This window comes from Genypterus blacodes, unplaced genomic scaffold, assembly GCF_046128005.1.
Source record: "Genypterus blacodes isolate CSIRO-AG114 ecotype Tasmania unplaced genomic scaffold, CSIRO-AGI_Gbla_v1 ptg000011l_1, whole genome shotgun sequence".
In the NCBI taxonomy this organism is placed as follows: domain Eukaryota; kingdom Metazoa; phylum Chordata; class Actinopteri; order Ophidiiformes; family Ophidiidae; genus Genypterus; species Genypterus blacodes.
Window position 1 is genome coordinate 773765 of NW_027466825.1, and position 25979 is coordinate 799743.

Genomic DNA, 25979 nt, shown 5'->3' on the forward strand with positions numbered 1-25979 from the left:
ATGTCAATCCCAAGTCATTTCCGAGGCCAAATCAGGTCATCGTGTATAAATATTCAAGTACCGAGGCGATTCCAAAGTTTTACCCTCAGCAGATAAGAATAACTAAGTAGAAACCAGATATTCAATATGTTTACAAACAAGAGAAGCGAGGTGACAGAGGATTATGTTCCCGGGAGAAATGGACGGATTGTGTCCTACCCATAATGCATTAGCAGATCCTGTGATCTGGCGCCTCCATTCCGCCTTCTGGAGTTGGATCTGTTCCGTTTGAATAATTTCCCATCAACCTCTCTTTCCCTCTGCTTCCTCTTCTACCTCTTCTTGTGGAATGAGCCACGCCCAAACCTCAGATGAAGCTTTTGTCCAGCTCGGATCAAACATTCTATATTTTCGATTTTGTGACAACCCAGTCGAAATTGGAGGAGTAAGTAGCTGTAATCCTGAATTCACAATTAAGTCCCAACTCATTCGAATTTCAAAAGCACAAGTGGGCGAAGTTATGTAGAATTATGCAGAGAGGAGGAAGTGGAACTGAGGTGTGTGTGAGTGTGTGTCTGTGTGATGTGTGGCCTGCAACACTCACGACAAAACACGGCCCGGCGGAGGTTTTCAGACATTCCTCCAAGAGCTTCATTCTGAGTCGCTGCAGCTCTGGACTGTCCCACTCTTCTGGGTCCACACCCCAGTATAGATCCACCACCTGAACACACACACACACACACACACACACACACACACACACAAGAAGAAGAGTGTTAGAATTCAGGTCATGTCCACCATTGTGTTATATTGTCCTGTTATCATAGACCAAGTCCAAAATCAGTGTGATGATTGTGGCATTGGGGACCAGCAGGGAGGAGCGTTGCGACACACACATGCACACACACACAGAGGCGAACACATTTGTCAAAGCCTCAGGTTCAGACAGTTCCAACAGTAAACACGCCGCGGGGGGTAATCTCCCACTGAAGAACGGAAAGGTGATGAAACGGCTGGATGATGTTGATGGTGTGTGTCCAAACTGCTGCTGCCGCTGCCTTCCACAGATGACAACAGGCCCTCCTGCCGGCAGCTTCACCTGCTCTCTGTGAGCCATTAGGGCCTGAAACCTGGTCAAGAACACGCAATTTGTATGCTTGTTGAGTTTTGTTGATTAAATTGTCTTTTCCCCGCCCACAGCTGAGCAAATGTCTTCATCAAATTGTTATTCTACGACGTGAGAAACACATCTCTGAAGTGTGGAAGGTTGCAATGTGGGAAAGCGTTTGTGGCGCCGGCTGAAGCATTGAAACTGCCCCCCTGCTGAGGATTTTAGAGACTCACAGCGGATTCTTATCAATATCCGCTTCACATAAAGCTATCTCAAAACACAATAAAAGTCTACAGTGACGATATGCTTTTGATTTACGCGTAATTCGGTAATTTATAGTTTAGTATTCAATAATAACTTTAAAGGCCGACTTATTTGGATGGATGACCTTGCACCCTCTTGCTCGCTCTATCTTGACTAGACTCTCTCTGCCTCTCTTCATGGCGCAGGGGCAAAGACTGTACTGCTCTCCCACCTCCCTACCTGTGTACACCTGTGTCCATAGAGACGTGCTGCACCTCACCATCGTGCAACTGAGTCCCCTGCACCTCTCAGCTGGACCAGCTATCGATTTGCCTCACCCGACTGCGAGAGCTAAAATGCACAGCGGGGAGGATGAGGTGACGCCAAAGCGATTCCTCGCCTTTCCCGCCGTCACGCTCCGCAAGCCCATCACGACAGCGGGCTGAAATGACTGACGCATCAGCAGCGTGGCAGCGAGTGGTGGCGGTGGGGGCGTGACTGGCAGCTCTGCATAACCACACTGCGCCGCAGACAAGGAGGGCGGGGCTTCAGAGCTTTGACACCCCTCAGAATGACTCGCCTGGCAGTTGGAACCCGAGCTCATCTACTTGATTGTTGTGGACCCGTGGGCAGCGGTATTGCCGCTGAAGGAACCAGCTGTCAACTCGGCACACGCCAAAAGAGACGAAGAGGTACAAGATGGAAACATATAAACAGGCTGCTGTTGCGAACGCCTCATGGCCCAGATTCATCATGATTACTCACTCTTCTCCCTGATCCTATTACCTTGAAAAACATCTCTCTCCCTCTCGTGCCCACATAATAAGCATCCCTCATGTTGGCCTATTGTAGCAAACTCATTACTTGGCACATCAGTCACTTTGTTTCAGACTCAGTAATCTACTTCCAGTGCCCATGTGTGGGAGACTCAATCGGCGGCGGCGCGTTGACAGGGTGCTGGAGGGTGCGAGCTGGGCCTGCGGTGGGTTTCCACCGGGGCCCAGCAGGTGACGGGGAGAACGCACGGTAATTAAAAGCTAAATGAAGACATTACTCATATCTGTTCCCTGCCTGTGTGTGTGTGGGGAGCGCTCAGTGATATAATTGGCCCTCTCACCTGCTGCGATCTTACCGCTGGGTGGGAGGCGACGACGGGTGGGGGACGCAGATGAGGACGGATGGGAAGAAAGCGTCAATCTCATCAGGAGTTAAGAGGAAAAGGGGATTTGTTAAACTGACTTTGTCTGTTATCTCCTCATTCACACCCCTCCATGCATTCTTCCTAATTACTTTCCCCTCTTTCCTCCTTCGTTCTCTAAACTATCAAAGCGGACGTGCTGTTGCTGTTATGTAAGAAAACTCGACTACCCTAAGCAGCTTTCTAATGTTTCGAAGGGCGATTGCCTGCAGCAGAAACCTTCTTTTTCTCTTGAATGTTAGACTATTAGAATTTGGGATTATGTCCAAGACGCCCAAGAAGAAAGGGCATGAAATCAGGCGGGAAAGAAGCAGAAACAGAGTGACTCTCAGGCAGAACGAAGAGTAAAAATAGATATGGCACCAGCGATATATCTCCAGCTTCCCTGCTGCAGGCCAATTTGATTAAGAACGCTGAGTAAATCCCTACGAATGTTTGATTAAGCCCGCTCCCACACTACCCAAGAACACACTTTAAACTCCAAATCTGAGATAGAAACGATCATTTCTGCTGTGATCTGGAATCCAAACACAGACAGATCGTTTAAAGGGAGGTCATGACGGGATTGAACTCTATATTTTATTTACATATTCTAATCTAAACCAAGATAGCCTGCGTTAACACATCAAAGATCAAATTTCCTCTTCTTCTTCTTCTTTAACGCCGATGACAGTCGATACTGGCTGTCAATTACGAGTGCTAAGTAGCGATCACCCGTGTGCCGCTTTGAGGAAATCTGTCACGCTGTGGCACATCGGGGCAATTACGGTGAAAACCGTCTGATGCTGCAGCTCAGCCACCGCCGGTCCAAGGTTAAGAGCCAGTCGCAGGCTTGAGGCGCGAGCACATGACGAGCAGTTACCATAACGAGGCGCCAGGCAGCGAAGGGAGCGGGTTCTGAGCGAAAAAAAAAAGGCTTAGGCAGACTCAATTTCGTGGCTGAAGGCTCTGGATAGCATCCCTCTGCCTCGCACTCACACTCCAAATGTATAATAATGTGGCAAGCTTCGAAAAGGAGCGTTGGTACGGTTAATGTGACCCCGGAGATGGGGGACCCTGAAGGTTGAGGGAGGGTGGGTGTGTTTGTATGTGTGTGTGTGTGTGTGTTGGGGGGGGGTTGTATACAAACTTGCTGTATACAACAGCTGAAAAGCCAAAGTACAGGTAAGGGGGCGATAAAGGAGATAAAAACGTCAAGCTTGCCAGGCTGCACACTGCCATCCAGAGCCATCCAGAGCCATCCAGAGCGCTTTTGGTTGTAAATTGGTCGATGCTTGATTGCTTTTTAACTTCAACCTTAATACAGTAAGTGTCAGGAAACAATTTCAGGTCTTTTCACAGAGATTATCACCTATTTGAAGCTCCGCATTGCCCATCTGGACCTGCCACTTCTGATTAAAGTCTTTAAGATTCAACGTACAGGTGAAGTAGAAGTAGATTTACTGCCCTGTAGCTCTGCCAATGTGGGGAATAAAAGCCGATAAAAGTTCTGTTTGGGAGTTCATGAAAGATAAAATGAGTGCATCTTTATCTTATCTTTCACATTAAAAATGAATCAATTATTCATGACATCAAGCATCATTTTGTTCCACCACCTCAACAAGCTGCACTTAACAATCAGCAATCAGCAAACGAGACACACCTGCGTTCACTTCCCTGTGCCGGCACCGCGGCTCCTCTCTCACCAATGTCACAAGCTAACAAATGAAAGTATGTAGATGCAATTTATTTCAATTACTTTCATTTTCAAAACAGCCTACGTCCATAATTAAGCCGTAAAAAAAGCAGCAAACGCTATCAACATTCCAACTCGCCCTCATTCTTTCCTTGCTGTCGACGAAATGAAGTGAGTTTCCAAATTTTGTACCCTTCAAAAATAATGCAAATGAGGCGCTTTTGGAGGCCACTGGTGCGTTTCCTCTGCCAGAGAGGGACGGGGAGCATTCTGATAACGCACGTTCGCCTCATCGCCACTCTTCCCTCACAGGTGCAGCCAATCCCCCCCCCCTCTTTCTCCCCACCACTGCTAATTAAAGAACAAACACATTCACCTGCTCCTTTCCCAAACAGCCTTGCCATTTGAAAAGAACAAGACTTGGAAAAGAGAATGATTGCTGGAAGGAAAAGTGAAAAATGGGTTCTTTGAAGCAGCTCTCAACGACAACGTTTCAATGTTTTCTTTCCGCTGAGGTGAGTCATTTTTTGTCGTAAGCTATCAGACCATGCTGATGATGTGACGGTTGATGTAAGGCGTCGGTGAGCTCATGTTTGCGTTTGCTGTGTTTGCTCTCCTCTCTCGCAACACAGATGTAAGATTACTTTTTATTTATTATTTTTAGTTTTTTTCAGGCTTGTTACTCACTGGTTAATTAGTTTGGTTGATGCCGTGTTTGTTCTCCTGTGCGCCATTAATGCTTGTTGTGATTTTTGGTGTTGATGAACCGATTGTAAGCGGTGGTACAATCTGATAATTCAGTTTATTTATCTCCATGGATGAACCTTTGAATATGCAATTAAAACAACAAGTCAATCACATTACTTTAGGCGTCGTGTTACTCACTTATGCAGTCGTGTTTGTACAGATACGGGCCCTGACGTCAGTTGGCTGAGATTTCTACTGTGGATGACAGGAAACATGCAGCCTGAACCCCCGAAGAGGAAGAGAAACGGTGAGACGAGGCGGAGAACGGAAGACGGAGAGAGTGAAAGCCAGATAAGCACAGGTGGAAGAGGAGGAAACGCGATAAATTAAAACCGCACTCTGCAAACACGGCACAATCTCCACTTAATGTAGTCAAACCTGATTTCCTGAAGAAAGGAAACGTACGCCTCTCTCGACTTTGTCTGAGAGCTCAGAACAGAGGATTTATTAATACAATTAGGAAACAAATTTAAACACCATATTCAGAGTGCGTTGGCTTCACAAAATGAGAATGACAGGCTCCTCTTTTAAATGCGCCGACATGAAAGACAACGTGAATAGGGTTCTTTTCCGTCGTCTCAGCCCTCCCGTTTGAGCATTTGAGTGACGGCCGTCGAGCAGATTCTCACAGCTGTGGCCGGCACACTCTGCTTGTAATTGCTTTGAGAGTTTGTGTGTGTGTATGCCTGTGTGTGTGTTTGGCAGAGAAGTCGAACGGCGTTATTAACAGTCCAGCTTCCAGTCGCCCCCCCCCCCAGCCAATCCACTCTCAAGATGTAGTTTACAGGGTCGGTTCACCCAAATGAGAAAGGAAGCAGGCCAGTCATGCGGATAGTTTTGGTATTATTTGCTGTGAGCACTTTTCCATCATCGACAAGGAATCGGATGACCGCAGCTGGTGGCTGATATTATCGACTGCGGCTAATTAACGTTAATTCAGCCGGTTGGCCTCTGACGTCAAATCAAACTTGTTGGCTGCAGGCTGGTTCACGTGCTTTCTACTTGCCCTCAGCCTAAGATGGCTTCTATATGCATCATTTCCTTATAGAGAAGCAAGTGTGTGTGTGTGTGTGGATATGCTTCCATGTTTGATCATTAACGCAGGTCAGGATGGGAGCAGCAGCATTGAATGAGCCATTGACAGAACATGCACCCAACAGTGGATCTATACATTGGGGTGGGCTGAAACTCCGCACCACAAGCATGTAATCCACCGATCAATAACTAACCAATTACGCCAAATTGTCCGTGACGGTGCGTTTTGTTTCCGAGCATCAGGGGGTCGAGCGTGGTGACAGACGGGCAGAATCCTCGGCTGAACCCGACGCCGCCTCCTGCTGTTTCCGTGCGTATTTGTTGAAAATGCGAGTAAGAATTGGAATGATAAAGAGGGAGAGAACAAAGAGACAAACTGCTGGGAGTCAGAATCCCTCTGCTGTTGCTGCGCATTGACTGAATGAGGACGCGGCCCCGGGCCCCTGGGCTGGATATCCGCACCCCCCGTCCTCCATCTATCCCTTTCTGTCTCTGTCTCCTGAAATCCCTCTCCATCCTCTTATGGGAACATTCTGGATGGAAACTGAGTCAAGCGATGAGGGACCGGGGAGAATTGGGCTTCGTCGGCTTGCCGTGGCATATGTGTGTCAGTGTGTTCCAGCTCTGTGTGTGTGTGTGTTAGAGAGCTAGATGGGAGTTTGTGTAAATATGAGGAGAAAACGAATCTGGGCTAGCTTCCTTTACGTTACTGAAGTCGATTACCGTATCTTTATCGAGCTCCAGGAAGCTTCCTTTTTGTGTGTGTGTGTGTGTGTGTGTGTGTGTGTGTGAGCTCAGATGCCAGTTCTCGCACGGCGTGGGATGGCGAGGAGTAGCGGGGCACTGGCGGAGGCAGGCGGGAGTAAGTGAGTCACAGTATTAACTCCAGGCCCTTGTGCGTAATGATTTCGGCGCGCGCCTCGTCACAGCGAGCTGATTCACCAGACAGGCACGTGGCCACAGGTGCCCGAGCCAAAGCATCTCTGCCCAGATCTCCTGCCGCTACACTGCACTCCTCTGCCACACACACACACACACACACACGGAGAGGTGGGGATGTTCATTCAATCTATTTGCGTCTACCCTGTTGACTTGAGACACTACAAAACAACTTATCAGGGTCATTTTGTCTGTCAGCGTGAACGTTTCTCATGCTGCCATCTGGTTTATTCTGCCTTGATTCAACATGCTGGCACTCAGAATTCTCAACAAATTTGTTTGTGTTGGAAAAAGGATGAGCTAATCTTGCTGCACTGGTGAGATTTTTCTCCTAGTGAAAGAAAATAAGACATTTATGGCTCAATAATAGACCAAATACTAATCCACTGGTATAGAGTACCAGTGGATGTGACTCTAGGAATATGCACTACTTAGGTTCTATATAAATACAGTATGTACCGTTTATGATGCTGCCTTTGGATTTTGCTCAATATTGTGATTTATTCTCACATATGACAGTTTATTCAATCTGCATTTATTTCCGTGTTTTCCAGACATGCACACTGCGTTGGATCTATATGCTAGATGATGGTTGCAATAGCAGGCTGCATATTAATGTTTCTTGGCATAATCACTGCAGATTTACTAAAGGACATGAGCAAAACCTATGTTTGCATGCTGATCCAATAATGAATTGAGCATTAACTGCCGACGCCTCGCTGAGAAAGTCTCACAGCAAACAAATTGAGGGGTCACGAGCGCCTCATCCAATCCGACCCGGATCCAATCCATCCAAAAACGACCTACTTATAGCAGAAATCTCCTCCTGTCTGCAGGGCTTTCCCAGATATGTTTAGCAAACAAACCCCTGATCGGAATCTTTCCGTGCATGCTGATGTGGATTTGCAATGCAAATGATGTCGATCAGTGGACACCGCTGAGGGACCGCGGGGTAATTCCCAGCCAACAACAAAGGGAAAGCCCTCAAAGCATTTTGCCGTCTTATCCGGAGCGAGATACGTGCCAGCATGCACCAAAGCGAAGCCTTATCTTCACCCGCCTTCTGTCCACTTAAAGGGACAGGGGCTGCATGCGGCACCCCGGGGGCCGGTTGGACGTGTTGGCAGATGTGTAAGGCTCCAGTGTACATTTAGAGGCCCCGGAGAGTTACAGGAAAAGTTCACAACGCGGCGAGTTACCTGGAATTCGATCCCATAGTTCTCCCTGCAGAAGTCTCTCAGTTTGGGGTAGACGTGCTCTTTCAGGGCGTTCCTCTCTGCCTCCGTGTCTGCAAAGGAAAAACATTCCTTTTAAAATTCAGGTCAGATGTGTTTCCAAACTGATCCTAATATACAAATTGCAACAGAAAAACTGCTTCCTTTCTCATTTAATGAATCAATTTGAATCCTACAGATAGTAAACTCGGTACGCTATCGATATCTGTCCAATATCTGTCCTTAAGTAACAGCCCTGAGCAATAAGAGTGTCAGGTGGAGCCACCCGGGCTGCTGCTACATGCAGGATTATGCAGCACGACACAGGCTGTGATCATATTGGACAGTGGAAGTGTCACAGAGTGAAATGCCCACGGCTTGTTGTTGTGTCCCACTTTCCTTCCCTCCGCTCGTCCTCCCTCCTTTTTCACTGTCTTCCAAATGGTTACTGTAATTTATTTGGACATATTCTCTCTCCCTCTCTCTCTCTCTGTCTCTCTCTCTCTCTTCCCTTTCCTGAAATGTGTTGATGGGCAGTAAATAACAGAGGCCAGCCCGAGTAAAAAGGAGAGCCGGCAAATTTGGCCTGACGTGTCTCCCCCCCCTCGTCTATCTTTAGTAAGGCTCTGGGCCGTGACCCTGCTGCGGCTAAAATGTCAAATCGGAAGCAGGCGGCTGTGGCGGTATGTAAACGAAATGAGGCGGCAGCGTCGGCGTGACCTCGTTTCCCTCCATCGCAGATCCGCTATAGGCTGAAAAATGGGTAAGGATGCAGACGGTGATGCTGGTGACATCATTTAATGAGGGTTTTTCCTTCCTGTTTGGGTAACGATGAAGAGTGGGCAAGCGAATCCAATCTAAACTACCTCTCTCTATCGTTTGGATGTGTCACCGATGTGACCTGACAGACCAAACCGCTGTTTGTATTGTGCTGATAGCAGCTCTTTATGAGACGACGATGAGTTATGGCAGTGACGTGTGTGTGTGTGTGTGTGTGTGTGTGTGTGTGTGTGTGTGTGTGTGTGTGTGTGTGTGTGTGTGTGTGTGTGTGTGTGTGTACACGCGCTCGTGTGTGATCAGCGTCTGTTGTGCACACACCCACACAGGAACAAATGCATTCTCTCTCTTCCTCTCTGTGTCCCACCTTCCTCATTTCTTCCTCACTCCCTGCCGATCCTTCATTCCTCTCCTTTCAGACGCCTCCCGCTGGCTTGCCCCCCCTCCCCCCCCTCCCCACGTCTCTCCCCTCTCTGCCTTCTCTCTCATCCTCCCTCATCCTTAGTGACAGTCATGGCCAATCAATACGACAGAGAGATATAGTCCCCTCGATGCTGCTGCTTTGCCATCGCAAACGACTCGCAGATGAAATATTTATAGTTTTCAAATTTACAAGCCACAGATAACGCGAGCAAAAAGCAACCGGTCACACACAGTAGGAAACACTTACTGTTCGCACGCTGTGTAATCACTGTTTTCCACTCTGCTTATTGTGCTTGACAGCGGTCATCGGCCTCCGCCTGCCTCATCAACAAGGCTCTGACAAAGCAATCATCAAGCTACACTGACCGTCACTCTGCAGCCTCATTGGCATGCGAGACGACGGAGGCAGAAGGAATGAGATCAACACTACAGGTGTGTTAGCTACGGTCACGCACACTGTCGTGTGTGTGTGTGTGTGTGTGTGTGTGTGTGTGTGTGTGTGTGTGTGTGTGTGTGTGTGTGTGTGTGTGTGTGTGTGTGTGTGTGTGTGTGAGAGAGAGAGAGAGAGATATATTCCGGCAAGACCGCTTTTGGCCTGAATTTCTGCGTGGGAATTTTGGGTGGTAACCAACTCTAATCAGCTAAATGTAAATTGGTCTTCGGGGCCGCGGAAGATGCTCGGCACATATCTAATGTGTAATATCTGGACCTGTCGGAACATGTGGCGTGAATCATGGTGTGACTGACAAATGAGAGCGGTGACGCGAGGACACTTTTCGCCGCTCGCCGTCACATTCCGTGTCACATCTCGCCTTGATAAAATGGGAACTGAACGCGCGACATCACTGTCACGTCCTCTTTCTACTCTTGATACCTCGATCTTTTTGCGGCTGTAGTTGGTGTGAATATCACCAAAACGAACGAGTGACGAGTGGGCCAGCAGGCAGATCTCGACTAGGACGATCCTCCATCTCTGAGGAGTACGGAATCTTACAGCTGCCGCATATTGAGATTTAAAGTCCACCGACTAGAAGTAACTTCGCTCAGTTGGTGAGCTAATCGATAGCGGATGACCTGGAGTGTGCTGTCGGCGAATCCCTGCCTGTGTTTATTCAGCCACCCGCGCAAAGGCCAGATGTTCCTACAGATATCTGCCAGGTACACAAAGCTCACATACTTAAAGTTATGCGTGGCGGGGAAAAGAGAGAGAGAGAGAGAGCGTACAGTAAAGGACAGAAATGGCACTACAGGATATGAACCCAACAGGGAACTCATCCGTCTATGTGGCACTAACTTCATTCATCGGATTTAAAAAAACACTGCAGTGGGTCTGCGCACACACACACACACGCACACGCACACACACAGACAGTAAATTGCAGATCTAACCGTGCTAACGGGTTCACTGGCCCACATCTGTGCCAGCTGCCTGTCGCGTCGCATTAGCAGGGATCTGGCCTCTCCGGCTGCGAGTATTGGAACTCATTTTTTAACAAACAGAATTTAGAGCCTCGCTGTTGTTGAAGCGGATCTGACAAATGGACTGAAAGCCCCCGTTCCAGACCCCAGGACCAGCACCAGTCTGTCTCCCGCTGCTGTATTGTCGAGCTTTGCTGTTCGATGTGCTAAGTGTGATCGTAAATCAGCTTGGATTGAGTTTTTTCGAAGGCTTCTCCTGTGCCCCAAAGTCCAAATTCACAATCTGCAGTATCAATATAGGAGGTCTTTATCGCCTCAGAGCTGAATCCCCTGAGTTCTGCAGGCCACGTTGGTTTTCTTGGGGTCGATTGCATTGATTGCGAGTGGATAATTGCGATGTGATTGCACTCGGGCGTATTCAGAGGGCAGCTTCCTATCATCTCCGTCATTCCCCCGATGAAAGGCTCTCCCCGCAATTTCCATCAAATTGCCTGAGCGCCCAGGGAGCCCACGAGGCGCAGCTGCTGTATTTGACAGGCCGGCGTCCTCCGGGGTGCAGAATTGCGCTCACAGCACTCGGGGAGATTCAGAAAGAGGTCACGGAGCGCTGCTGTCGGACTGGAGGAGGAGAAGCGAGGAGGCACGGGATGACAAATACGGGGAGGGGAAAAACGCTCGGCGGCAGGCAGGCAGGCATCATAAAACTTCCCGTGTCGCAGAACGGGTCAAGCTCTGCCAAAACCCGGCCTCCGCTGGCCCCCGAGAGCCAAGCTGTTCAACCGAGACCGCGGCGGCGGCGGAGAGGATCCAAATCGCAACGCAAACTGTAAAACTGAATGAAACAGAGATATAGATGATGATGCGCGTTGGAGGGTGAGATGATGTTACGCTTCACATTCCGCCAGCGTTTATCAATTTTAAGCTCTGAAGTGATGTCGTGCATACAAACAGGGGCCTATTACACACAAACGCAGGCCCGCAGCCAATGGGAGGAGACGGTAGTATGGATCTACACGACAACGCGTGCACAGGTAGACATAAATACACAGGGATAAATTGCATTAAGCTCCCCTCTGTGTGTTGTTGCTGCTGTCTGGCATCTGATAAGAGCAGACAGCAGGGTTTGTAATTGATCGGCTGCGGCCAAACGCACACGCAGAGAAATCGCCCACCTGACCTGAGCCAAGAATCCCTGTGATTTATGAGCATTGTGGAAAGAGGATGTTTGGCTGAGATTTTGGCAAACACACACACACACATGCAGAGCGCAGGGCTGCTGAGACTTAGCAGGCAAACTTTGCCGATACAATCTACATACTGCGCTGACATCACCCCAGAAAACTGTCTATCAGGAAACTCGCTTTGACTTGAATGAACGAAGGAATAAAGGAATGGAGAGGTCGGCTCCTGTTTTACGGACCAAAGGATTAAACGCGGCAGAGGTCCGTATAGACAAATGTGGCTTTTGATTCAGGGCATCAGAATCGGTACAGTCATCGCGGCTGACGCCATAAGAAACTTAAAACTCTGTGGATCAACCCAGATTCACATAAAGAAGCACTAACAGCACTAACATACTGTTATGATGAGGCACTTATAGCTGTGGAAAGCATTACACACACACTTCTCTACAATCTGCTGCTGGAAGTGGTGATATTTAGAAAGAGGCGTTTGGTGCATTTTCAATCCATCTTGCTTTGTTTTGAGCATGTTCCCTACATTGACACAAATGCAATTGCAGCGAAATTAATGAATACTTTGGCATTGCCGGCTCGCTAAGTGCTATTTGTTCAGAGAGAGAGAGAGGAGAGTCGGGCAGATTTCCCGGCACAAGCCTGCGCGTGTATCCTAGAGACGGTATGCAAGGTATTGGTGTTTAGTGCGCACGTTAAAGCAGAGAGAAGAAGAAAGATGATAGTAGAGTGATGAAATTTTGAAGAAGGCCGCCTGTCTCAGCTTGAATCTCACTGATTTGGGCCTTGTTATTGGTCGCGAGTAACAAGAGCGTCTCCGCGTTGTCGTAATAAAGCACCCGGGGAAAGACTGAGGGTGCTCCAGAGACTTTGACAAGAATAATCACAACAGAAATGTGATCGTTCTGCCTGTTTGACAACGACGTCTCTCCTCCTTCACCGTGGATCGCAGCATCTCGCTCGTGCGGAAATGACAATCAGAATTAGCTGAGGAAGAAGCAGACGCAGCGGCATGGGAGCGGTGCGAGCGACTGCTTCAGCTACAGGTGGGCCAGACTCGTCTCTCTCCCACGTGGGGCCGTAATGGAAACGCAATTTGAGGTGCGTTTGTTCAATTTTCTATGCGGACTAGCCAAATGAAACGGAATCCTCCCTCTTTAATCTTTGCCCACACTGCCCTGCGTCTCTCTCTCTCTCTCTCTCTCTCTCTCTCTCTCTCTCTCTCTCTCTCTCTCTCTCTCTCTCTCTCTCTCTCTCTCTCTCTCTCTCTCTCTCTCTCTCTCTCTCAGCCTACTCCGCTTCCCCTGCCTTGTTTACTCCACTTTTACCGAGCCTATTTTTACCCCCTAATGCCTGGAGGGTATATACAAATATGGAGCTGCAACTGGGTGTCTCCCAACTGTCTTGCGCTCTGTTCACACCGCATTCTGCGATGAAGGCGACGTGTCCCTCCACTGGGCAGACGGAATAAATATCATGCCAATTAGTTCTGACCTAAATATAGTTTAACATGTTTTACACAAGTAAATGTACGGATGTCACACCTCAGTGCCGGGGCATTAGAGGTTCTGTTAGGTCAACATGTAACCTCTGTCAATGCAAATCAACACGTTCTTATCAATTATGGCATATAATCACATCCTCAGGGGGGTTCTATAGATATATACACAAATAATTATCATATAGATGGATAGATTGTTGTTTGATACCAAAAATAGAGGAGAATCATCTTTTCCCATGCTTGGGTTAAGCAGCTTTGGAGATGAGTCACTTCACTGGGACAGTATGACTTGCGGGATTTGAGGAGCCCGCCCAGGCTTCGGTGCCCTCGGCGGGATTGGGCGGATGGGAGATGTGGGTGTCACGCAGGGCCTTACCGTCAGGGTTGGAACAGATGAAGACCCGGACGCTGCGGCCGGTGGGGACGTGGTGCGGCGGCAAGGCGAGGACGTTACCGCTGATGGCCGCTCTGCGCAGCGCCGACTCCCGCGGGCAGGGCTGCCTGCTCCCCACTCCCGACGGCCACATCGGGGGCGACTTCCAGCGTGGCTGTACACACACACACACACACACAGCCAGAAGAAAGAGTTTGGACACGTTAGCGTGGCCAGGGGGGCGCACACTGAAGGCACATGGACAGACGTGCATGGTTGACTCATACACTCTCCACATCCACACGTAAAGTATGGCAAAGACATCGATCTCAATCTACACACATTTACGTACATTTGCTTTATTTTGAAGGCTTTGAGGGCATATTTAACCCCCATCATTGCGTTTTCAAGGCGCAAACTAAGCCAGATGTTGGGTATTATGAGGGTCAATACCATACCATACCCCTTAACCGACACACTACACATACAAACACACACACACACACACACACACACTTCACACACACAAGTTAGGATGAATCTGCCAAATCTCCTCGAAACACAGGGATGACACTGGGATGAGGGTTGTTATTGCATTCATGTGATAGAGATAGAATAATAATGATAATAATAATAAGATATTACGCACAGCCTACTACCGTCATGCGTAATAAACATGTCCTTGGACGCATTCATAAATTTTCATGCCACTCTGGGACAGACAGACAAACAAAAACGAGACAATACAGAACTGGAATAGACGAGCAAAGGCAAGCATCAGCCGCGTTCCCACCCCAGAGAAGATGCTTGTAAAGGGCGAATAACCGCTAACAATGGTTATTCCCCCGGGAGCAGATGGCAAAGTCGCTGGTTTTTCCGGAGTTGGTCCTGAAATCTTTGTTTCAAGGGGCGGAAAACCTCTGGAAAGGACAGCGGAAAGCGGGTAAAGTTGCGTAGTCCTGTCGCGAACTCTACACGCATCCTCCGTAAACAGACACAACTACACGAGCGGAGCGCCGCATCCGGAGAGGGGACTTGACTACCCGTGATGCCGAGGACGAGGCACAAGAACAGGACACTTCTTGTTGCTCACATTCATTCGTTTCATTTCGGGGAATATCCAAGCGTGCGGGGCGATAAGCGGCGGACAAGAACGCCCATCAGAGTCGCCGTGGCCGAGACTCGACGCCTGCGGACGGTGAGACGGACGCCGTTCGTCGGGGAGCTCCGCTTGGCATCTTGCGTGTCCGTGCGAGCCGACAGAGCTCTGAGCTGGAGACTGTGCGTGGAAGTGCGGTGAAGCTAGGCAAAGTGAAAGCGCAAAAGCCCCGGTATGGGCTTTCAGAGTAAAACGTCCACCTGCACATAATCCGCGACAAACTCTCTTTACAGCCACATACATGGAAGAAAATAAGGTTTTCAAAACGATTCTGTAACCCCATAAGTAAATACTCACCCGGGTTTTGTCCAAAAAAGGGGATAACTCGCACGACTTTATGTGAAAAGCGAAATATCCAAATGAACTGTCTCACATCCGGATGCGCTCTGGTCTCTTCTGTGCGTCTTGACGCGTGTGATTCTCTGTTATGTCTCTCTCTCTCCTCTCCAGCACATAGACACCTCCTCACCCCCTAATAAAATAACAACGGGGCGCAAAGTCAGCAGCGTACTGTCGTAAATATTGCTACTACTTAGTTACATGTTTCACTTGACTAATAACTCTTTGTTCTATCTGTCAGTCCATGTAAAGCTTTTTAATTCAATTTACGCAGACAAACCTTAAAATATCCAAATATATCCTGGTTATTCTTCTCGTCATTCTCGACACAATGGATTGATATGATCTTATAGGAAGGCAAGAGGCGAAATAGCAGAGAGTGAACTTTTGGAGGTGTCGTCAGTGGCCACACCTCTCCTATGGTCAGCTTTGGCTCGTATTTTACGCGATGATTTTGGGAAATTCATTGCATATAGTGTCCCTCTTCTGTGGTTGGTTGGGGGGAGCAGCAGCTTCAGCAGCAGGAGGAGGAGGAGGAGGAGGAGGATGAAGCAGAAGAAGAGGAGTGGTTTTGAATTAATTGCCTTATCGATAAATGTACCTCTGCTCTGCAGCCTCTGGTTATTCGCGCTGGAAGTTTAAGTGCATTGGATTTGTACTAAACGGAATTGATTACTCTGCTGCTCTTGTGTGTGTGTGTGTGGGTGGGTGGGAACCATATATTCCCCCCTCATGTCCCAGTGTTTAGCGGGCAGCAAGCATTTCTCTCCTTCTGATGAAGAGTGGGGACCAGACTGGGCCTTAAGTTCAGCATCTCTGCTTTTAAGTTATGGTCATATACTTTTGAAATTTTTACAAGCTTTTACACGAAGCAAAAGGTGTACAGGCTCACTTTACTATCAAAAGCTATCTCAAAAATAAGCGAAGCATCGATAGGTTAATAATGGTACATCCAAACACGTCATGTACACAGTGAAATGAAGTGAATGACCTTGCTTGCTTGTATCCATTAGTCGCTGGTGTGATGACGCTGGTGCTTTTTCAGACCTGCAACATCCAATTAAGTGCAACAATCTCATTCTCATTCTTACACAACTGCCTATACAGATCCTAACTCCCTCTCCTGAGAGACACAAAAGCCAAAGAACATTATTCATGCAGCCTTACTTAAGTGAACTAAACAATTAAGCAGTGCCAGGTGACTTACTGTTCCCCCACAGGTCCTCAGGCTGATTCTGGGGCTCTGAAGACTGGTGCCGACCCATTTAAACTCGCCCCGGAACAAAATCCCAAACCCCAGAAAAGCTCCAGCTGGGAATGTGGGGGGGCTCCTCACTGCGCCCCCCCTCCCCCACATTCCCAGCGGTGTGTGACCTTTCTCTGCACGCTTCTTCCTGCTCTCTCTCTAAATCCCCAGCCAGTTAATCATGAGTGCAGCTGCACTGGATTAAAGCGCCACAGTCTGGTTTTGCATGAAGTGATGTGTCAAGCCAACAGCATGTTTTATAAATGGCTACAAAAGGTGTGTTTGTGCATGTATGTGGGTGTGAGCTTTGAGTTGATGTTTTATACTGGTATGTGTGTGTGTGTGTGTGTGTGTGTGTGTGTGTGTGTGTGTGTGGGGTGGCATATATCTAAGCACCTTTCTCTCTCCCAACAATTGTTTCACTCTCAGCCATAGTGACAAGATGTGATTGGTCACTTTAGAGACGTGCAAACACAGGACACAAGGACTCTAACACACACACACACACAAATTCAGAAAGAATTCAATGCTGGACAAACACACCTTTTTGGAGGGATGTGAAATATCAACAGTGCACAAAGAATATTATACAGTGGAGACATTTACCCAGAGTTTTTGGCACACATCACACACACATGTACTTCTCCAACCCCACACGCTTAGCTCACTCTCTCTCACACACACACCTGCTCCACATCTCGCTTCAGATGAATGGTTAGCTCTGTGAAATGGCCTGAGATGAATGGAGGGGAGTCAGGCGTGTCGGTTTCTGTGTTCTGTGTGCGAGCAGCCCCGGCCATTCCATTTACACTTTCATTGGGAAATGTGTGAACTCCTTTTTCGGCAGAAGAGAAAGTTCTGTTTCATAAAAAGACGTCCGTTCATCACTGACACAGACGTTCCGCTGCTGTTTAAGTCTCTTTGATCGTGACCCTGATGACCTTTTGGCAGGACTCTGGCTGCTGGCTGCTGATATATAGTATATGAGAGAATAACTGAAACTTAAAGAGGGAGTCATCTCTGATTATTCCATCGACGATCTTCCGTTTGTCATCTGTGTACGAATGAATGAATATTCCCTCTTTCAGCCTGTCGAAGGAGCAGATGCAGTTTCTTTGTGAGTGACAAATCTGTACAAATCGATATACAGTATACGAGAGCGGCTCGTACGTCGCGGTTCATGAAAGTGATTCAGCCACTTTGAGTGCTATATATTTTTCTGGTGAATGCATTCATCCGCCTCCGCGTTTCCCTCCAGACAATGTTTACGTTCACACATCCGATAACACCACTCTCGAAAAATGCAACCGGGGAGATGAGCGGGCTATAAATGAATAACAGCCCACAGTGACGCTGCTGGCTTATGGGGGGGGGGAGGCGTGTGTGTGTATGTGTGTGTGTGTGTGTGTGTGTGTGTGTAGGGGGGGGTGGGTAATCCAGCTATTAGTCATGACAGGATTCCAATCGGAGTGCCAACAACAGTTTCCCCGACTCTCTGACCGGCTACACGCAGGATTAAGCGGTGACGCGAAACCTCTCACACCCCGTATGGTATTGGTACAAAAACAGGAGGAATGGTGTAAGAAGCAGGTGCGATGAGATTACGTCTGAGTCCAAAACATTCCAAGTACAACAGAGGGATATTCGGTGCCAAAATAGATGAATAGAGACGAGCGGGCCGTGATGCTGCGTCGGGCCTGGATACCTCAGAGCCAGAGCCAACCATCAATCATCACCTATACACGTGTGTTTCCTAACCAGAAGTCAAATCGCTCGCAGTGCTGAAGGTTGCAGGCCAGAGTCAGAAATACACTGTGTTTACACATTTCCTCCTCCTCCTCTTCCTCCTCCTCCTCTTGATAAATTACAGCACAGAGCCTGAATCTACCCACAATCACCTCCACCAGGGGAGCGATAGGTGTTTCTCATAACCTTCATTTACCTTCGCGGGGAACGCCGGCTTTGTTTACGGCCACACACACACACACACACACACGCGCACAAACACACACACACACACACACACACAAACACACACACACACACAATCACAACACTTTCCTGCACTCGCCAATTAACGCTCCCCCTCCTCTGTATTCCCCACTGTGACCTTTGGCGCGTAATTGATTTGAACCTACGTTGTTGTGTGCTGAAGTGGTTGAAGTAACGATCTCGCACACACACACACACACACACTCGCACACAGATGCACAAAAAGCCAGAAGGCGAGTGCGTACACAGTTTATTCACTGTATGCAGAGTATTTGCAGTGTTTTAGCACTGTTGCAGCATCTACCAGGTACTAATTCAAAATTACTTCATTTTCTGTCGATTAAAGGGCTGATATCCAATTTTGAAATAATGTTTAACTGCCGTGTAATATCTGCAGCGTAGCCCGAAGAAATGCAATTTGCTAAACCGTTGATTATGGCCGGCGGCAATGCGAGCATAAATGTAGGAGACAACGGTGTGTGGGAAATAAAGATGAAATGAATTAAAGATGAGGGAAACGGGGGAGTGTTTTGACAGAACTCACTGATTACACACACACGTCTGCGTACAATTTGCCAGCGAGGCCACAACGTCAAGTCAATGCATCGAATTATGTCATCAATCAGGTGCTTTTAATGCTACAGAGGGTTTGTATTCTGTAGCATCTATAGTGTGTCTGTGCGTCTATAGATGCAGAAAGGCGTCCTCATTAAATCCTTCTTTACTTTGTGAGGATGCGCTGTATCCAGGGTGCACAGACAGGTGTGCTGTCTTTGCTTTGGTTGGCCATGGGTGCAGCTGAGAGACCCGCGATGTTTGTGTGTGTGTGTGTGTGGCAGAAATATGCTGAAAGCTGGCGAGGAGGGAGGAAACTTTCTTGCAGGAATAATGTAAAGCCTTGATGTTTCCGTCCCACAAGAACTCTTCTGTCCTCAGCACTGAGCCATTTCCTATCAGTAACGCCACTGGCATTTGATTCCCTCGCGATCTCTTTGATCTGCCCTCGATTGTTGACCCGCCTATAGAAGAGAGCGCACGTGTCTAAATGTCAGGTCAGACGGCAGCCGGATGACATTTCGCGTTTCCTGTCCTGGCTGAGCTCTTCAGCACCTTACGCTTCTCACGTTGCATAATTTATACGTGAAATGGCCGCCGGAGCACGGTTGCTTTAACACGTCACATCCAATAAGGGCCCAGAACCTGCGTGCCTCTGCTTTAGAAATGCAGTCACGCGATTGCAGGCCGCCCAGGATGACCTGAAAATGATGAAACGGGAGGGAAATCATCCATAACATAGACAGATCCATACTTTTAATGCATTTCTGTCATCCCCAGATTCAAAACCGAAAGCCTGTCGCAACCCCTAGAAGCAGAAAGCAAACACTCGTTCTTTCGTTCCTACCAACCTGAGTCTTGATCCATGAGGACCTGGACACACTCCAGCAGCTGCTCGCTCTCTATTTCCCCTCGTTTTTACACACCAACGCACCTGTACAGGGCGACGTGTGACAATCCATTATGTCCCGTCGTGTCAGACATGATTTAGCTGTAAAAACCAAAACCTGGATCGTGTTCTGTTTTGCTGCGTTGTATAAGACCACCTGTCAATCACGCCTAATAGCTCGTTCCCACTCGCTCCCCTTAAACGCGCACAGCACACCGGAGCACCATTAAACTGCTTTAATGCATTTCACAATTGAGCCTTCCATCATCTCTCGGACAGACTAAAGGTAGGAACATTACATCTGGGGAGGAAGGATGTGTTGCCGAGGAAAAGCCTGAGGTGTTTAGATTGTTACGCACTGCACGTCAAACACGTCAGCACCGCGACAGCTCTTATACCTCCACCATATGCTCGCCCCCAGCTCGCACCGCAGATGTAGTAGAAGGACGCCACGCACGAGGGGATTTCCCGCTGCCGTATGTCCCCGCGTAACACGGCCGCTCGGCAAATGACCCTTGAGCCGAGCGCTTATGCATGTGTGTACAGTTAGCTGTCGCGTTTCACCGATAAACAGATCAAAGAACAGGGAGAGAGAAAAAATATCCACTTCAGTCAATCACACTCGAGCTCCTGTCATGTCTCATCCTGTGGTGGAGCGGCTTGTCGTTCTTTTCAGCACTAAACCTGTATTTGTAGCGGCTATGAGTCTCATTTTGGGGATTTAAGATGAAATAACACCAGTCCGTGCTGCTTACTCCCAGCTCCACACTCAGAATTTAAGTTTTATATTTTCGGTGTGTGTTCTTCCCACTTGATGTGCGGCGTGTTGATGTCAGCGTGTGAGTTTGCACCATTCAAAAGAGATCGTCCTTGGTTTATGAGGCGGCTGTGAGAAGAAATCAGATAATCAGAATACAACTCACGGCCAATCACACTGGGGTGATAGATGTGGTTTGTGTTGTTTGTGTGAGTGTGTGTGTGCGTGTGTGTGTGTGTGTGTGTGTGTTCCACTCCATGCTCTGGCTCATCATTTACCTCTGCTTGTCTGTAAACATCTCCGATCACGTCTCTCATCAAGGAAAGAGGATTTACTGGCTGAACAGACCAAACAGGTGAATTCTTTACACAAAGCCTGTAGAAATTCAAATGTGAGTGGCAGCGGTTGCAGTCACGCTGGAATCATGTTGAGCCGCCCGACATGTAATAGAGCTTTGACTATATTCCTCTGATGTCTGAATATGAAAAATTGAACTCGGATTTGGATCATCTCTCTTGTATTTCAAATTCTTTCACCTCCTTGGCCTTTCTACAGCCCAAAGTCCAACATGATCAATAAAGCTATCCCAAGTGTAATGTGTGCGTTCCTCACGAACTGGTCAGCAGTGTTTTCAGTAACCTCGTGACCTCTCCGTGACCTCTCCTATTGCACACTATGTGAACTCCTTGATAATCCATGAATCGCTCCGTGAATAATCGATACGGATTATAAAGAGAAAGCACAGAGAGAGTGCAAACATTTCTGTCTAACTTGCCGTAAACACTGTAAAACTCTCATTTCCACTGACCTTCCACATTTATAATCTGACTATTTCACCTAGGAAACCTCCTGACAGTAACTTCAATCATCTCTCCATCCATATCTGGGAGGTAATTATAGTCTCAGCTAGATCAGTACTGGTCTCAAGTCCTTCATCTCTGCTATCATCTAGTGGCAACCTGGTGTAAAGACAGGAAAAGCTGTTTGAATGGTTGTCTATGGGCGAAAAACAATGTTAAAAATAACATTATAATATATATATATATATACTGTATATATATAGTATATGACTGGAGGGGAGAGAGAGAGAGTGAGTCTGAAGTGGATTGGTTGGTTGGTTTGGCGTTGGTGCTTTGATGTAGCAGCACTTCAAAGAGACCCTTGCCTCTAGGGTTCGCGTCCCTCTACTGTATGTACTGTAGGCTCTTGGCTCCAAAACTACGGGAGGTCTTCCTCTTCGTCAGTTCCATCTCTCTTTTTCCTCTCTCTCTGTCTTCCTCGCCGCTTCTGCCAGCGGCGTCGGGAGGAATGTCAGAAATTTGCGTGAAGTATGTCGGAGGGGATTGGAGCTCTGATCCTGCCTGGTTCTGCTCACAGATTTACTCTCCCCTGGACTCCTCTGTAAAGCATTCCGTCAGATCACATACTGTATACTGTAACACCCTATATTGCACATACATTCAGGCAATTTTGTGTAACGTACAGTAGTGAAGTAGTCATTTAAAACTCTAGTTAGTCTAACTCTGTAGAAGAGTGTCTACAAAATGTCTTTCTCATTCATTCATATTCATCATTGTGCTTTCGCTTTGCGTTTCCCTCCAATGCATCCAAACGTGATTCACAAATGGCAAATCCCTTGATTAATAATCCAGTTGCCTGCTGTAGAACGGTGGCTGTGTGTGTGTGTGTGTATGTGTGTGTGTGTGTGTGGCACAGAATAATACATGCCATCCTGTGATTGTAAATGATCAAAGCGTGTTTCTGATGCGAGTGGTGCCGTGGCAACTTTCCTTCTGGGAGAGGTAAAGTTCCCATCGGCTGAGACGAGTGAGTGTGGGCTTTGATCGGCTCCACCGCATTCCAAGAACTGTTAAATAATGCATCTGTGCCGCTTGTTAAAGTCACGTTTCCATGCACTTTTATTTTCCATAGTAGCCACTCAGCGATGGGCACTGGGTACTCACTTAGAAAAGCATTTGTTGCAGCTCCAACACCAGGGTGAGTGTGTATGTACGTGCGTGTGTGTGTACGTGCGTGTGTGTGTGTCCTCTTAAGTGGTGACAGGACGTTACCCCTGCGATGTCATCACAGTCCCACATGTTCCATAGCGCCCTCTTCAGCTACAAAAGCGTGTTCACAGGTGTTTTGACCCTTTGAATTGAGAACCACCTGACCCGGAATTCCCCTTTTATCAGCAGCGCCTGGAAAGGAAACAGCGAGGAATGCCCGGGTTTGAATCCCAAGGACTCCAAGCCAAAGTGCAGATATCAGACTGGCAGTTGGCTTGATTCATTTATTTACATCTATAAGAGTAACAGGGGAGGAGGCGTCTTCTTCTCTACCAGGACGGAGACGTGAACGCATAAGAGGCTGTCAGCCAGAGGAGGATAATGATGAGGGGGAAAAGCAGATGGTGCCCAAAAGCTTTGTGTAGCGCGGGAAGGAGGAGGCGTTGGACCGTGCGGGCAAAAGTTTACTTCTCTGGAAGGAAAAGGAGGGAAGGAAGGAGGGAAAGCTGGAAGTAGAGCGACTGGGCGGCCAGGCAGAGCAACTTAAAACATGTCTGTTGAGTTTAAAAGCGCGGCTCCTGTGAGCGCCGGAGTGAAAAGACGCCAACTTAATTGGAGGATTGTCAACTCACTTTCTGCTCATGGGAAGCACAAAGACGAGGGAGGGAGAGTAAACGGGCGGGAGAACGATCCCAGGGATGGGTGCTTGTTGTCTCTCTCTCTTTCTCTCTCTCCCTCTCTCTCTCTCTTTGTGCTCGTGCTCATTTGAGCCTGGACCACAGAGACGCCGCTCTAAGCTAATGAGCTCCCGTAGGACAGTCGGGTTTGGCACGCCGACAGATTTCTCTCTCCCCCTCCTCTCTCTCTCTCTCTCTCTCTCTCTCTCGCTCTCTCTCTCTCGCTCTCTCTCTCTCTCTCTCTCCCCCACACTCTGTCTGTTTAGCAGCCAGCTTATAGCCCCTCTTCTGTTCTGTCTGGGCCCCATTTCAGCTCCCAGCTTCAGAAGAGGGAAGTTATGAAGTACATTTACTCAAGTACAGTACAGCGCTTAAGTACTTCCATCTAGTTGTTCTTCCACTCCATTTATCTGACAGCTGATTACTTTGCAGATTAATATATCACATTATAATTCAGCATGAGATAACTTCTTACATTATCACTACTATAGGAAGTCCTTCCTTCCTTCCTTCCTTCCTTCCTTCCTATCCTTCCTTCCTTCCTTCCTTCCTTCCTTCCTTCCTTCCTTCCTCCTATCCATCCTTCCTCCTATCCATCCATCCATCCTTCCTTCCTTCCTTCCTTCCTTCCTTCCTCCCAGCCATCCTTACGTCCTTATTCCCTCCCTTCCTGCCTCCTTCCTTCCTTCCTTCCTTCCTTCCTTCCTTCCTTCCTTCCTTCCTTCCTTCCTTCCTTCCTTCCTTCCTTCCTTCCCTATTTTCTTCTTCTACCACAAGACGTTTCACCTCATAATATGCATACTTGACCATACCTTTGTAAACATTCCAATGTAGCACGTTTACCTGTACTGGAGTATTTTTCCATTGAGGAAGTATTGGAGTACTTCACCCACCAGCCAGCAGCTCCTCGATCTGATTATACTCCTTTTTTTCGCCTGCAGCAGTGTGATTAATTATATATTTATGTATTTGCTCCCAGTGCCTTTATATTAGCCGGGTATGATAAATATTACATCATTCCCGTATTACAAGCAGGCCTAATGTGCCTATATAACACAGTTTATCTCTGCTGCTGCTACCACTTTCAGAAAATATGCAGGTACGCAGAGAAATCTTAATTGTCTTTCTCATCTAATTTAGCTTCTTTAGTCTATTGGCTGCTGACTCTAAGCTGTGAAAACTGCATGTGAAAAACGTCAAAATACTGGATAGGATGAATAAGGACATGAATAATAGAAATGTGATAAATGAATAAAAATCACTAAATAGAAGAATCAATTATAATGTAGAATGAAATATACAACTTTTATAAAATTCTTATTGTTCACTAAATTCAATGAAAATATTTTATAAAATGCAATTGAAGGGTAGAAATGATAAAACGTAAAATGAGTAATGAGTAGTTAAATAGTAAAATAGCTATGTATGAGTCAAATAAATAAGAATATAAAAGGAGGTGTAGGACTCAATGAAATATTCATGCAAGCACTTCCACAGCTCACATTCCCCTGCAGAAATACTGACTGTCAACCGCACACGCACACCCACACCCACACACACAGACCCAGACACACACACACAGACAGACGCACACACCCACACCCACGCACATCCACACCCACGAATTGACAATCAAATCTGATACACTAATGTCATATTCACACACATCTCAAACTTAACCGAGTGTCACACCGGCGGTCGATCCTCACTGGGCCCCCAACACACACACTTTGCTCTGGAAATAGATTTCTTGTGAAATTCATTAATTTTACTGTGAAATTGACATTGTCACAATTGAGGAAACACAACAGAAATCCCCGCTTTGAGTCAACAGAATGATCTTCCTTATCGCAAGAACCTTAAATGTGCCAATTAGGTTTGTATTTCTCATTCCAATGACAGTTTGTTTATTTAACCTGTTTAGCATGGCTGATGATGTCGTCCTCGGAGCATCTGGATCATACGGAGGTTACAGTTATGGAGGAGAGCAGAGTTGAATCTCAGGGCTGCTCTCAAACACAGCAAATGAGGATGAATTCCACACGGACCCAGCTGTGTGTAGTTGTGTGTGTGTGTGTGTGTGTGTGTGTGTCCAGTGGAGGTGCAGCTCTCATCCTCGTGAACCTGTCATCTTGATGGACGGTGTATGTATGCTCATGTCTTTGTACAGGTATGTGCATGTAGGGTGAAGCGTATAACATTTGTATGGCTATCATGTACAGCTGTAGCCTCAGTGCATTCATTCTGTGTGTGTATGCCAGTGTGTGTTATGTGCCTTATTCTGCACATGTGTAATATCCAAGGACAAAGGCGGAGGACTGAGCCGCGTTTGCCTCCGCCTGTGCGGTGTGACAGGTTGAGGAGTCAGCCGAGAGTCATTCGGATTGAATTGATAAGAAGGCCATTAGCTGGCGCTTCAGCATGTTGCCGTGACAACGCATCTTCTGTGGAGAAAAAGCCTGGCGCCTCAGGTATCTCTCCCAAAGAGCAAGTGTAGTGTGTGTGTGTGCATGTGGTATGATTTTGTGC

General features: G+C 47.5%; 1 protein-coding gene across 1 annotated transcript in view; it reads right to left on the reverse strand.

Annotated features, from left to right (window-relative positions):
- The window catches only part of nwd2 (NACHT and WD repeat domain containing 2), a 28040-nt gene extending 13105 nt beyond the window's left edge, over nucleotides 1-14935 (reverse strand). The window contains exons 1-4 of the mRNA XM_076161472.1: nucleotides 14921-14935; nucleotides 13831-14002; nucleotides 8127-8215; nucleotides 584-700 (exon numbers count right to left, since the gene is read on the reverse strand). Of these exons, the coding sequence (XP_076017587.1) occupies nucleotides 584-700; nucleotides 8127-8215; nucleotides 13831-14002; nucleotides 14921-14935 (393 nt within the window). The remainder of the gene's footprint in view (nucleotides 1-583; nucleotides 701-8126; nucleotides 8216-13830; nucleotides 14003-14920) is intronic.
- Nucleotides 14936-25979: the final 11044 nt, after the last annotated feature.